Here is a 14,779-nt window from a genome sequence, read left to right as displayed (position 1 = left end):
AGGGGCTGGCGGCCGCGGCCGCTAGCCCGGGGGAGGGGGGGGAGGAGGGGTGGGGAAAAGGGGGGGGGGGATGGGGGAAGGGCTGAGAGGGGGGGCGGGGGGGGCTGGCGGCCGCGGCCGCCAGCTCGGGGGCGAGGAGGGGGGTGGGTGGGGGGGAAGGGGGTGGGAGGGGTGAAGGGGGTGGAGGGCTAAGAGGGGGGGCGAGGGGGGCTGGTTGGTGGCCACGGCCGCCAGCTCGGGGGCGAGGAGGGGGGTGGGAGGGGCTGAGAGGGGGGGAAGGGGAAGAGGGGGGGGAGAACTGAGAGGGGGGGCTGGCGGCCGTGGCCGCCAGCCCGAGGGAAGGGGGGAGGGGGGGGGAGAGGGGGCGAGGAAGGGGGGTGGCAGGGGTGAAGGGGGGGAGGGGGGTGCGAGGGGGGGTGCGAGGGGGGGGGGTTGGGGGCTACGAAGGGGGGGTGGGGAAGAGGGGTGCAAGAGGGGGGGGCTGGCAGCCACGGCGGCCAACCCGAGGGCCACGAAGGGGGGTGGGGAAGAGGGGGGGGGCTGGGCAGCCATGAAGGGGGGGTGGGGAAGAGGGGTGCGAGAGGGGGGGCACGGTCGCCAGCCCGAGAGCCGCGAAGGGGGGTGGGGAAGAGGGGGGGGGGAGGGCTGAGAGGGGGGGGCTGCAACCGCGAAGTGGGGGTGGGGAAGAGGGGTGCGAGAGGGGGGGGCTGGCGGCCGCGAAGGGAGGGTGGGGAAGGGGGGGGGGGAGGGCTGAGAGGGGGGGGGCTGGCAGCCGTGGCCGCCAACCCAGGGGAAGGGGGGAGGGGGGGGGGAGAGGGGGCGGGGAAGGGGGGTGGCGGGGGTGAAGGGGGGAGGGGGTGCGAGAGGGGGGGGGGCTGGGGGGTCGCGAAGGGGGGGTGGGGAAGAAGGGTGCGAGAGGGGGGGTCTGGCGGCCCCGGGGGCCACGAAGGGGGGGGTAGGGAAGAGGGGGGGGAGGGCTGAAAGGGGGTAGGGGGGGAAGGGGGTAGGGGAGGAAGGGGTTAGGGGGGGGCCGGCGGCCACGACCGCCAGCCCTCGGGAAGGGGGGAAGGGGGTGTGGAGGGGTAAGGGGTTGGGACGGGGCCGGGGGAAAGGGGGTGGGACAGGGGCGGGGGGGAAGAGGGTAGGGGGGGGAAAGGGGGGGGGGCAGAGGGGGAAGGGGAGGGGGGGAGCGGGAGGGGAGGGGTCGAGGGGGGGAGGGGTTTTGGCGGTAGAGGGAGGGGAGGGGAGGAGGGGAGGGTGGGGGGTCGAGGGAGGGAGGAGTTTTGGCGGTGGAGGGAGGGGAGGGAAGGGGAAGGGAGGGGAGGGGAAGGGGGGAGGGCGGGGGTCGAGGAAGGGAGGGAGGGAGGGGAGAGGAAGGAGAGAGAGGAGGGAGAGAGGGAGAGGAGAGGAGGGAGCAGAAGGAGAGAGAGGGGAGAGGAGGATTTGACTTACTATCACGAGCAAGAGCGACAAATAAGATTTGACTTACGAGAAGAATGAAAAGGACTTACGAGAATGTTGACTCTGTGCCAACATGAACTTATGAAGAAAGAGAAGGTGTTACAACTTTGTGATACAACTTTGTGTTACAACTTTGTGACACAACTTTGTGTTATGACTTTGTGTAACAACTTTGTGTTACGAGTTTGTCTACATGAAGAGAAAGAATGTGTTACGACTTTGTGACACAACTTTGTGTTACAACTTTGTGTAACAACTTTGTGTAACAACTTTGTGTTACAACTTTGTGTTACAACTTCTACATGAAGAGAGAGAATGTGTTACAACTTTGTGTTACAACTTTGTGATACAACTTTGTGTTACAACTTTGTGATACGACTTTGTGTTACATGCAGAGAGAGAAGCTCTCCAACTTGTATAAATACCCCATAATGGAATGAAGCCCACACTCTTTGGGGCATTGTGTTGAGTCTACATTAGTATTCCAAGCATTTGTCTATGATAGTGTCATGTAGATTCAACCATTTTTAGTAAAACAATTATTGCTACTATAGGTTTAGACAAAGTTCCTCACAAGCATCGCTCGATATGGGCTTGCTCGAATGCAGTCGCTCGATGTTTTGACTTACCTGGACCAGGGTAATGCCTACTCTTATGTCATAGGTGTCCATATTCCAAGCATTGAGCTTGCCCACAAGCCCGACCAATGCATTTGGCTCAAACATACCCCTGAAGCTAACAATGTTGTGGCACTTGTCAAGCCAGAAAATGACGGCCAGTCCTTGTCTAAAGTCACTGATCCGGTGCTGTTGGAGAAGTACAGATTCTTCCATGCCATCCTCTACGGACTAAGGCAATAGACTTCCACAAAATTATCTCAAAAACATCATAAAAAATAGAGCAAGCACTCAAAACTACAACAAATTCTAGAGGTTTGTGGTAGAAGATATTGTTAAGGCATTGTAGGCACATAGACCTCCACAATCACTACTAATGTATCTTTCCCTCCCCCTACTATTGCAAATACCCCCATTGCTACTCCTATCTCCATAGATAGATCTCTGACCCCATCTCTATCCACAAACCCAAGCCCCACACCACTCTCACCTCTTCCCCTGTAATTATGCCCACTGATGTGTCCAGCCCACAAACTCTTACACTGCCTATTTCCACTCTTCATATACCTAGTCCTATCACCATGCATCCCCAAGTAGTAACATCCATCGTCCGACCACCATAGACCTTGCACTACAAGAGGTGGGTTTTTATCTTGTGTCATCCATCTAGAAAGAGAAAACCCTGGCATTTTTTCCTCCCCCACCTGCTCACACATCAAGAGTTGTCCATTCCAAAGCCATCTTCTACTCACACACCAATAGTTGTCCATTCCCACCTACTCAATAGTTGTCCATTCCAAAGCCATCTTCTATGTCCCTTCTCCCTTTTCCCACTTATCTAGGAGATGAGCAGAAAATTAGACACCCTTATTGCAGCCCATGAAGCTCCTCTGCCCATCATGCTAACAAAAAGAAAGGCCCTTGAACCACCTCTCCAGTCGTGGCTCCTACCAAGGAAAAAAAAGAAATCCACACCCCAAAGACGAAGAAACTGCGAGCTGACATTGATGCCATCAAAAAGAACATGAAGTCATGGTAGCCCACCGGCTAGAATCTACAAAGAAGAAGGATGTTAAGCTCATGTCCAGGATCATGGAGGTGGAACAAAGAGCTAAGTAGCTGATGACCAAGATAGAGACTTGATAGACACAGTGCAACAACAAGCTACTATCATCATGAAACAAGAGACCAAAATTTAGTAGCACAAAGAGCATTAGATGTACCAGGCACAAAGCAAGTAGAGAAGTATGTATCACCACACACAAGATAGGATAAGAGACATGTACCATAGTTGAGGAGGTCATAAGGATTCCGTTATCCCATTGATAGGCTAACTTACAATAGATACATGAATATGCATTATGCATATATGGTTTATGGGATGCAGCATGAGGAACCTACATGTTTTCAAAATGTAGTTGGAAAGCCCAAATGGGAGGCAGCCATGGATGAAGAAATGGATATGTTGGTACATGTACACAATAAGATGTGGTAACTAGTGCCATTACCATCAAGGAAGAAATCCATTGGTGGGTGGTGCAAGTGGATGTACAAAGTCAAATGTAAGTCAAATGGCATTTTCGAAAGGTATAAAGCAAGGTTGGTTGCTAAGGGTTATGCACAGACGCATGAACTTGACTATGATGAGGCATTCAATTCAGTTGCAAAGATGACTACCGTCAAAACTGTGATTGCATTATTAGCCATGTATGACTAAAAATTATGGCAGGTGGATGTCAAGAATGCTTTCTTAAATGGTGATTTACAAGAGGAAGGGTATATGCAATAGTCAGGTGGGTATGTGCACCCACAATACCTTCTCATGTATGGTGGCTAAATAAGGCTTTGTATGGTTTGAAGTAGAATCCTCTAGCATGGTGTGAAAGGACCCCTTGACCTCGGGAAAAGAAGTCGTGCCACCTCGGACCCCTCTCCAAACCGTGGACCGGGCCACCCCAGGAAGAAGGTGTCCTTCTCAGAGCCCTCAGATGCTAAGATGGCAGACCCACCAACAGAGAAGACTAAAAGATCTCATAGGAGTAAGTGGTCACCCTTGGATTTTCCCATCGGCTCAAGGCAAGAGGACTATTCGGTCGTTCAGGACCTTGCTCATCGGTCTTTGAGCATCACACTCCCTCAACTAATAGCATTAAGCCGTAAGGTGAGACGTGAGCTGCAGCAAGGTCTCTCAACAAGGAAGAGCAAGAAAAAGGAAAAGGTACGAGAGGTATCTTCTATCTCTGAAGAAATTGATCAGCACCCACATATAGTAGATGTCATCATAGATAATTGCCGTGTCAAAAATGTGTGTGTTGATGGGGGAGCTGCATGTAATATCATGGTGCCCCGAATCATGAAGAAATTGAATTTGAAATGTACAAGGCATTCCTCCACTCGAATCAAGGTAGCAGATGGTCGCCACCATGGGAGTCATTGAGGATTTGCCCATCACTGTCAATGGGTTGACCACCACTGTCAATTTCTATGTAGTGGACATTGAAGATACAGGCAGAAGTTACCCAGCCATACTCGGGAGACCATGGTTGAGAAAGAGTGATGCAGTCAGCTATTGGAAGACAGGACACATGTCTTTTGGTGCTTCCAAGGAGAAGATCCCGGTGCAACCTGGTGCCATGGAACCGGAAGAAGAAGAGGAGCATGACAGTGATACTATCTCATCTTTAGTGTCTGAGTCCATGGAAGAATCAGACGGGGGGGAGGAATTCTCAGAGGAGAAGTTTACATGATGGGGGTGTCTCCGACCCTGCCACCTGCAGAAAAGATAACAACTAGTCCTCAACAGCTCGAATCAATGCTTTCTCCAGACCTCACTCCAGGTGAGAAAGATGAGTTTCTTGAAACGTTCAAAGATTTCCCTGACCTCTTTGCAACTAGCTACCACCACCTTCGCCATGTGACTGCCATAGAGCACAAGATAGAGCTGAAGCCTGATGCAAAGCTTGTGGCTTAGAAGTATCGGAGATTAGGGCCCCTGCAGACCGATGCTTTGCGCTCAGAGTTGCAAAAGCTTGTAGAGGCTGGGTTTATTGTTCCGGTTCACAATACTGAATGGGTTTCACCAATGGTAGTCATCCCAAAGAAAAACAACAAGTGGCGGGTCTGCATCGACTATAAGAAACTCAATGCTGCCACCAAGAGGGATCATCATCCCCTGCCCTTTCAAGACCTCATTCTTGAGAAGGTAAGTGGTCATGAGATGTATACTTTCTGTGATGGTTACTCTGGGTTTTATCAAATCAGAATTGCCGAGGAAGATGTGCTTAAAACCACATTTGCCACACCCTGGGGGACATTTGCATTCAAAGTAATGCCATTTGGCCTCACCAATGCTCCTGCCACCTTTCAAAGATTTATGCAGATGGTGTTTGCTCCTTATTTGGGGGATTTCTTGGAGGTGTTTTTAGATGATTTCTGTATATTCTCATCACGTAAGGAGCACATCATGAAGGTTAGATTGGCCTTCCAAAGGGTCAATGATGCAAATGGCAGTCTCAACCCTGAGAAGGTTATTGGGACATGTTGTCTCATCCGAGGGCATCAAGCCTGACCTCGAGAAGGTAGAAGCCATCCTGAAGCTCTCCCCACCTACAACCAAACGTCAGGTATGCTCATTTGTCAATCTAGCAGGATACTATCGCCGCTTCATTGATCAATATGCTGCTTTGACATGGCCCATGACTATGCTATTAAAAGATGGGGTTGATTTCTCTTGGGATGAGGATTGTGATCATGGGTTTGCACAAATCAAGAATGCTCTAGCTTCAGAACCCATTCTACGCAATCCAGACTGGTCAAAGACCTTCTATATCAATCCTGGGTTTGGTGAGCACACTCTGGCAAGTATTCTTCTTCAGCAAGGGGAGGATCGGTTCATGTACCCCGTTCGATTTGCTTCTCGACAATTGCTCGACACTGAGTGACGCTATTCAGAGGCTGACAAGCATGCATTGTCTTTGGTGTTTTGCATTGAGAAATTTAAGCATTATGTGGCTGGAAAGTCCTTCTTTATACTCACTGGCACTAGTCTTGCAAAGCAGGTTCTTCAATCACCAAATCCCATGGGCCGGTTGGCCAAATGGTTGGCAGTTCTACAAGAATATGATTTTTCTTTCAAAACTGTAAAAGGGGGTTGTTCCAACTTGAAGAATGCTTTGATTGATTTAGAGGAGTGCCTTGATGTAACCCTGGTAGCAGCCATTAGCTCATAGAATCACTTATTTCTTTACACACACACACACATACACACATATGTATACTTTTGCAACTATGAATTATTCTTTTCTGTAACCCCCCATGAAATCTCTCCTTTATACTATCGTTTTAATCAACCCACGCACCAAGCACACTAATTCTCCCATACCTTCACTAATCCCTCCTCAACCCATGCACTCATTTGATCCTTAGTCTACTTGTGACTTAAACATTATATATATATAATCTAAGAATCCATATGGTTGTTGATGTTCCTAGGTAAAGTGAAAACAAGATGGGGAAAACAAGCATTACCTGTCTACCTAATCATAACTTTGATGTTCTAACATCTAGTTTGTTTGGATGGTGGTAGGTAAGTGGACCCTAACCTTGGAACGTGGACTACCTGAGGATTTGACATCTTTTTTCAATATCGTGTTTGTCAAACTCAATATTAATGAAAATTCTTGATTTTGGTGATTTTTTTTTGCAAAATTTGGTTATTGCATTTTTCAACTTAGGTGTCTTAAACATTTTTTCCTCATATGTTTCCCTTTTAAAAAAACTTTTTATCCAATTGATGGAATTAATTGTATGGCTCAATTATTGATGGGAGTTTTTAATCTAAACACACACACTTGCAAAGAATACATAGGAATTAGTACCATAATCGTACTCATTCCATTACCATAGCCATTGCACAATGCAACTACAAGAGGATGTCAAGAGAGACAACCCCTTTGACATCTTACTATGTGCATATGCCCTAAAATACTAAGGGTGAGTTCCTACGGTTAACAGCCTTCCCAAACATATTCTATAGAAACACAAGAGATTACCAGATCCCCCCGCACACATCGTATGAAAAAGTCAGCCAATGGGAGCTCACAAAAAAGGATAAGAGTGAAAATCATGGTTTGTCAGGTCTTTCCTCTACATTGGTGAGAATGAGAAAAGCACAACTTAAAGACAAAGAACTGCATGCCAGAGATGCAATTGTAGACGCAACATTGAAAAATTATTGCAGTCAATATCATGGTTTTTCAGGTCTTTCCTCTATGTTGGTGAGAATGAGAAAAGGACAACTTAAAGACAAAGAACTGCATGCCAAAGATGCAATTGTAGACACAACATTGAAAAATTATTGCAACCAAACGTTGGATATAGTGACTTCACTTGCCTAAGAACCTCATTGGACTATAAGCACAAGCTCAAGAAAAACTGGTTTGTAATGTTAAGGCAACTGGGGCCTCCTTCATTCTTCATCACATTCTCGGTTGAACAGAGGCAGCCAGCATGACCATGGCTTGCTGTGGGTCAACAATGCACAAGCTTATGGACATTCTTGTGATGAAGAGGTGATTAGATTCATTGACATACATAACAACAAGCCTTTCACTACTAGACTTGCTAAGGCAGGACCTTTAGATGCACAAACACCTGAAAACTTACAATAAACGTGGCAAAGGATGTAGATTTGGATTTTTCAAGGGCTCCTATGTGAACCACACAATATTACTTCCACTAGAGCAAGAACTTCCAAATCAAAAGGATAAACAAAACTTAGAGAGGGTTATCAAACTACATCCACATTGGAACTTGACTTTGAATCATTCATAGAAAAATTACAACTATTAGCCCTACTATTAATGACCAAACAATGGAAATTTTTCTTTAAAATGCATCCCAAGGACTCACACACTAGCGACTTCAATCTAAAATTGTCAAAACTATGGGGAGCAGATACAAACGTCCAATTTAATCTGATCCCACATGGAGATGCAGCTTACTATACGTCATACAACACTACAACTGATAAGGCCATCATAGAGGTGGTTAAAAAAGCTTTGAACAAAACACTCAATGGGAAACATTACACAAGTTCAACAATGTGATTCTCAATACTCAACACATCAATGCACAACAAGCAATGTACCTATGTTTGTCCTTACCCTTGACAAGCAACACCAAGGAGTTCATGCACACTAGCCCTCCAGAAGATCGAACATTGCTACTTAAGCATAGTTGTTGGTAGCTAGAGAAAATGGACCCTGACAGCCAAGATATCTTCTTCGATGGCATAATAAAAAAGTATATTAAACAATCCTCCAGTTTGGTTGTGGTAGAGTACGCGAGTGAGTTCTCTTTCCTTGGAAACAAAACAAGGACATGAAGATGCCAAAAGGTTATACATTACAACAGCTACAGCACGAAGGACCCCAAGAACCATTACAGGGAGTTATGCCTTCTTTACTCGATGTAGGAACATGCACAGTACAACAAGAACCCCATATGGCATGACAAGTACCAATCCAATGTAAGCACAATTCAATGAAATAATGAGACTTAAAAAGATAAAAAAGCACTGAGGCTACCTCCTCAGAGCTTTATTATATGCCATTGCCACTTGTCCATTGCTCTTACACATGGATACTTAGTCTCGACACAACAATTACATGGCATTGGTATCCCTTTAAGTCATCCTTATTCCCAATCCAACCAGGTGTTGCTAGGACAATATGCAAAGCATAGGGGCTATCAATGGATTCATTAGCATTCGACCCAATACGTATAAAGACACATGGCACGGTCTACACAACATTGTCTAGAATCCATGACCCAAACAATCTATTCTTATTAGAAAAAGTTGAGCTAAAACACATAAAGATGGACCGAGGCATCATCAATGAAATGGAGCGTCTATGGACAGAATCGGCATGGACAATGGACCAAGTGGGTCTATGATCTATCGCACAAAATCGACCAAGAAGAATACTATAGTCTTCAAGGATGGCATTCGATGTTTGTTGACGATATTCGAAACGGAAAGTCAAAGAAAAATATTTACAAGCCACCACTAGCAAAAAATCCTCCACAAGCTCCGACTTACGTATTGGGGGACTTCAACAGCATAACAACAGAAGGCATCGAGGTCCCTGGAATCTCTGCTAGCTCTAGCGTTGGCCACCGCCACTCCCCAGGATCCCAATCGTCCCTCCTACAACCAGAGCCTCCATTGTTGAACTTGAAATCCTGCTTGGTGATGGGGTTGACCTACCATGCCTTCCCCTAAAGACCTACCACTCAAATCCTCTGCCATGGGAGAAGTGGGTCAATCAATGCACCTGCTCTCTTGAGGCGACTGTCCTCTATGACTGTGAAGAAGAGGACTGTGGTGTCTACCAACCGCCATCCTACCACTACTAACGGGATGTATCGTGGGGTGAATTGTCCTCATTGAGTGGCATGGACTCTTGTGTCACAAGTGGCACCATCCAACTTGCGAGGATCGCTGCGTCTATGCCTCTCGCCTAAGCACCATGAACCCCCTACTACTATCACAAGTGCCGTTGTCTCTAAGTGCCTGTAGGTGTTTCTCCATACGTGTAAGGCCCACACGTAAGGCTCGCACGAGTCCCCCAGCCTATAACCATCGCACTCAATGTGTGACCTTTCTCCCAACTAGTGACTTGTGATGTCCCTCACCTCGCCATTCCAGAAGAGTGGCTACCAACAATCTCTGGCTGCTAGGGGGTTTCTAAAGAAGGTTTTTGCGTAATTGTCTCCACACTCCAAACAACCATAATTGTCTCCACCTTGCTTCAACCTGCCACTCCTTCCCCTAAAGACCTACCACTCAAATCCTCTACCATGGGAGGAGTGGGTCAATCAATCCACTCTCCTGAGGTGATTGTCCTCTGCAACTGTGAAGAAGAGGATTGTGGGTCCCCCAGCCCATAACCATTCCACTCAATGTGTGACCTTTCTCCCAACTGCTGACTTATGTTGTCCCTCACCCTACTGGCCATTCCAGAAGAGTGGCTACCGAGCAATCTCCTCCTGGCTACTGTGGTGTCTGCCAACCACCATCTTGCCACTACTAATGGGATGCCGCGTGGAGTGAACTGTCCTCATCGACTAGCATGGGACTCCTGTGTCACAGGTAGCAACATCCAACCTACGAGGATCGTTGCGTCTATGCCTTGCTCGCCTAAGCACCACAAACCCCCTATCGCTGTCGCAAGTACCGATGTCTCCAGTTGCCTATAGGTGTTTCTCCATACGCGTAAGGCCCACGTGGGTCCCCCAGCCTATAACCATTCCACTCAATGTGTGACCTTTCTCCCAACTGCTGACTTATGTTGTCCCTCACCCTGCTGATGAGCTGTAACCGTAGCCGTAACCGTCTCAACCTTGCTTGGTGATGGTGGGACCGAGACCTACCACGCCTTCCCCTAAAGACCTACAACTCAAATCCTGTGCCATGGGAGGAGTGGATCAATCAATGCACCCGCTCTCCTGAGGTGACTGTCCTCTATAACTGTGAAGAAGAGGACTGTGGTGTCTACCAACCACCATCCTACCACAACTAACCGGATGCCGCATGGAGTGAACTGTCCTCATCGACTGGCATGGACTCCTATGTCACTGGATCTTCATGATGGCCCCGCTCACTCGCCCTTTTTCACCCTTCATCCGTAGCCTATTTGCAGTGTGGAGATGGTGATTACGGCCAACAACCTTCTTTAGACAACCCCCAGTAGCTAGGAGGAGATTGATCGGTAGCCACTCTTCTGGAATGGCTGCCAATATCAGTGCTCGAGTACGCCGACTTCTTTTGAACCTTATCCATGACATGCAGAAGGAGCGTAGCATCTTGGACGTCTTCACCTTTTTCGAGGCAACAGAATGGGTGTAGCACAGTGGGCAGCATTTGGCAATCCTACTTCTCGACTTCAAGAAGGCTTATGATCGAGTGGATTGGTCCTTTCTCGAGGGCACCTTGGAGAGACTCGCTTCCCTTCATCGGGGCATCTTAAATTTATATAGGACACAGCTTCGAGCAGTGTCATCATTGGTGGCAAGATGGGGGAGAGGTTTCTCTTGAAGAGATCAGTGAGGCAAGGCTGTCCAACTCGTAGCGTAATTGTTCCATTTTTTTGTCGAGGCTATGAATCACTTCCTTCATGCTTGGACGATAGGGATTGGGGGAGTCCGATTGCCTATCAGAGATGAGACTCTGAGCTCTTGGATTCGGAGTATGTGGATCATACAACGTTGTATGTACAAGATGATGAGATGACATTGGAGAGGGTGAGGCTTTGCCTTGGAGGTTTTCTGCATGGACACAGGTGCAAAAATCAATTGGAACAAATCAGTTGGTTTTCTCACAGACCCAGGGGCTACCTCTCAGTGGCGGTGGCCAACGCTAGAGCTAGCAGAGATTTCAGGGACCTCGATGCCTTCTGAAAAAGCATGGGCGACGACCGGCAGCGCTTACAGGAGGGCTGGGACAAGTGCAAGCACACCGTTGCCTTTGATCCTTCGGAGATTCTGACTTCGGACCATGTCCGTCGTTTTCGAATCATTAGTGCTGTGTTCGCCGGGGGCACCCTCTCTGAAGAAAGGGTTAGGATTTTGATGGACACAGTTTTTAATTTTCCTCCACAGACGTTACAGCATATCTTTGCGGCTCACAACAGAGAAGAATGGATGCAACGGATCATAGAGAGCTTGTTTGCCATTGACGATGCTAAAGCCGACGCTCCCGCCCAGGGTCTTTCTCCAACCGAGCTGGATCTTCTCGAAAAGGCCTTCGACAGACAATATGAGGACCCAGACGGCTTCGTTGTCTCCTATGTCCAGCAGTATATCGATCGGTGTTTCATAAACTGGGCTCAAGATACCAAGACGTGGTATGCCCCGTGCGCTCCAATAGTCCAGTCTAGCGGCTGGGGAAAGTCTAGGTTAATGAAAGAGGTTGCACGTGCTGCTAGCGGAACGGTGGTATTCTATTTCTCGTTGCTTCAACCCACATCTACAGGGTACCCTCCCTCGCACCCACAATTGAGACAGCGCTTTGTGACGATGACCAAAGTTGAGCAGGCTTTCGCCATCTTCCGGGCCTGCTTTGATTGGTTGGCCAACGAAGAAACGTTTCCAGATAGAGGCGAGCTGTTTCACAGACAGCAGACCAAGGACTATGGTGGCATACTAGACAGACTTTTAGAGCGACCAGAGTGCTCTTCGGACGAGATGAAGCTTGCATGTTTTGCTGTTTGGAACAAATTCGAAAAGTCCCTCAAAAAATCTGGTGTTCAGTTTTTGTTCGTGATAGACGAAGCCAGGGAGCTTCTTACTCAAGCCCATGGTACAGGTGAGAGAAGCTTTATTGTTTTTAGAAGAGCCTGCGCAGAGCTGCCTCTCAAGGTTAATGCGGCTCAACGCATGGGATCGTTTGTGTTGTTTATTGATACAACTGCAAGGGTGAGCAATTTTACCCCTGTGAATAGGGAGGACCCAAGTGCTAAAGTGAGGATCGGTCTCAAGCAACTTTTTGGGCCGTTATCAAGAATGCCCACGTTTAATATACTTGCTACATCACAACCCACCACTCTGAACGAGGCTGCAGAACCAGAACGTTTTCTCGTTCGTGGCAGGCCATTGTGGGCTGCATTTCTGGAAGGTCACAATACACAAGAATTGGTAAATCTGGCAAAAGTCAAGCTTCTTGGAGGGCTAGAAGTAAAGTCAGTGCAGGGGCAAGAAAAGCTGAAGTCTCGAGATATGTCATTAGTGTTTCTTGGCCGTCGAATAGGTGTGGATATTTGCCCACGGTCAATGGTTGCTCAAGAGCTGGTTGCATCACATATGCGCATCTGTCTGCATACATCAGCAGCTAGAGATTATGTGCTTACCCATGCGCTACCTGAACCTGTTTTAGCTGAAGCAGCAGCACAGGTTCTGCACAGTGAAGTCTTGGTTACTAAACAACTTAGACATTTAAACTCTCTACTACTGAACGGCATTGCAAGTGCAGGAGAAAGAGGAGAGCTAGTAGCACGGTTTTTACTACTTAATGCCATGGACAGTTTACAGAACTGGAATGATTTCTCTACTCCTCAAGGGCTAGAAGAGTTTCTTCAAGCTTTCTTGAGGAACTGGAATGGGTTCACAAAGTCAGGCCATCTGAAAAAAGCACGTGTGTTTTTCAATGCATTTTATCGCTTTTATGGTGGATACCCTTCAATTGACGTTCTCAAGCCTTTTATAAGGAATTGTGGGGCCATGATATGCAATAAAGGGCAGAAGGCATATGATCTCATCATACCTTTTGTGTTGCCTAATCATAAGGGAGAATATGACATTGGTGATGACAACTGCATAGGTTGCATAGCAATCCAAGTCAGAAACAGGAAAAATGTGGTTAATCCGCAAGACACCCTAAATCACATGCACAATTATCAGAGGAGACTCTTTCTTCAGGGGAAGGCTGCGCCTAATGTTTTGATTTTGTTGCATGTGGGGCAGACGATTCCTGAGAGCAGCATAGAAGCATCCACGGAAGATTCTCCAAAAGAAAAAGAAAGATCCAAGAAAGAAATGGAGACACAGTTCGTAAAAGAGACAGTTGATGTCATCACGTTTACAGTGGAGAGTTTGGATGAAGTCCAGTGCCTGGATGAATATATGGAAGTGCTCCAATTAGTGCTTCGAGAATCACCGGAGCCCATGAGCATTTTGAACGCAGAGAATGTTGAGGTGCAAGAGTTGACTGCACTACGAAGGATAATGCACGATGTGTATCCAGAGGAGGCAGCAGGTGCTCTGGGAAAAAGAAAGGGTAGAAAGCGAAAGGTAGAGTAGGAAAGCATTATGAGACTAACATCCCCAATGTGTATGAGAATTGGGAGGAAAGATGTTTTAAAAGCAAGGTCACTACCTTTTCTGTTTCCAATTTTGTTAGCTCGTTTAATTTTCTTCTCTTACGTTTCTCTCTTTTAATTTTATTGTAGAATTTAGGACTTCAGAACTGCAAACTTTGAATTTATGTATACATATTCCGACATGAAAAGTCAAGAGATGTAATATACGGGGACTCATTGTCATGCCCTACTCAGAATACTATGTGGCATGCTACTTATGTTGCGTGGAAGCATACTAACTGTGTGTGCATGAATGCGTGCAAACAAGAGAACTCAATCACATAGGAGACATGAGATCTTTGGTTGCATTGTACATAGTGTACTGCTTATAACTGATGGCACACATCATTAACTGAATACAAAATAGATACATAACGTATCGTGCGGGCTACTGAATAATTGATGTTGGGGTGCCTGGATCCCAAAGCTGAATCAGAACCTCAAATTGAGCCTTCAATTGCTATTCTGCAGCTGAGTAGAAACTCCTCCAAACTTGGCGACTTTCTGCTGAACTGTGGGGCTGATCCCTCGCTGCATTGTAGGCACTATCTTCTGGCTGGAACTGAGTCCAGAGGCTGAGCAATGGGCTGCTGAAGGACTCACTCGCATCATAAACCAGTGTTGCATGTATTTGGTTGAGGGAGGGATTGAAGGGATATGCGCACCCAAATACATGCCTGTGGGAGCATGGACAAGCATCTAAGTAATAAAGTTAAGAAGCTGGTTGCAGGCATATTTGTGGCAGAATGGCTGGCTGGCGCTGTGCTCACGCTGCAGGCTGGC

General features: G+C 47.4%; 1 protein-coding gene across 1 annotated transcript; it reads left to right on the top strand.

Annotated features, from left to right (window-relative positions):
- The first annotated feature begins 11,539 nt into the window (after nucleotides 1-11,539).
- LOC147883544 (uncharacterized) lies at nucleotides 11,540-14,179 on the top strand. Its single transcript, XM_087400108.1, has one exon. The coding sequence runs from the start codon at nucleotides 11,547-11,549 to the stop codon at nucleotides 13,935-13,937; it is 2,391 nt and encodes a 796-aa protein (XP_087256234.1). The 5' UTR covers nucleotides 11,540-11,546; the 3' UTR covers nucleotides 13,938-14,179.
- The last annotated feature ends 600 nt before the right edge of the window (nucleotides 14,180-14,779 follow it).

Source organism: Dipteris shenzhenensis, chromosome 28 (genome assembly GCF_047967505.1).
Source record: "Dipteris shenzhenensis isolate YYH24624 ecotype China chromosome 28, Dip_SZ_1.0, whole genome shotgun sequence".
Taxonomy (NCBI): domain Eukaryota; kingdom Viridiplantae; phylum Streptophyta; class Polypodiopsida; order Gleicheniales; family Dipteridaceae; genus Dipteris; species Dipteris shenzhenensis.
Note: the sequence above shows the minus strand (reverse complement) of the source record. Positions and strands in the feature narration are given on the sequence as shown.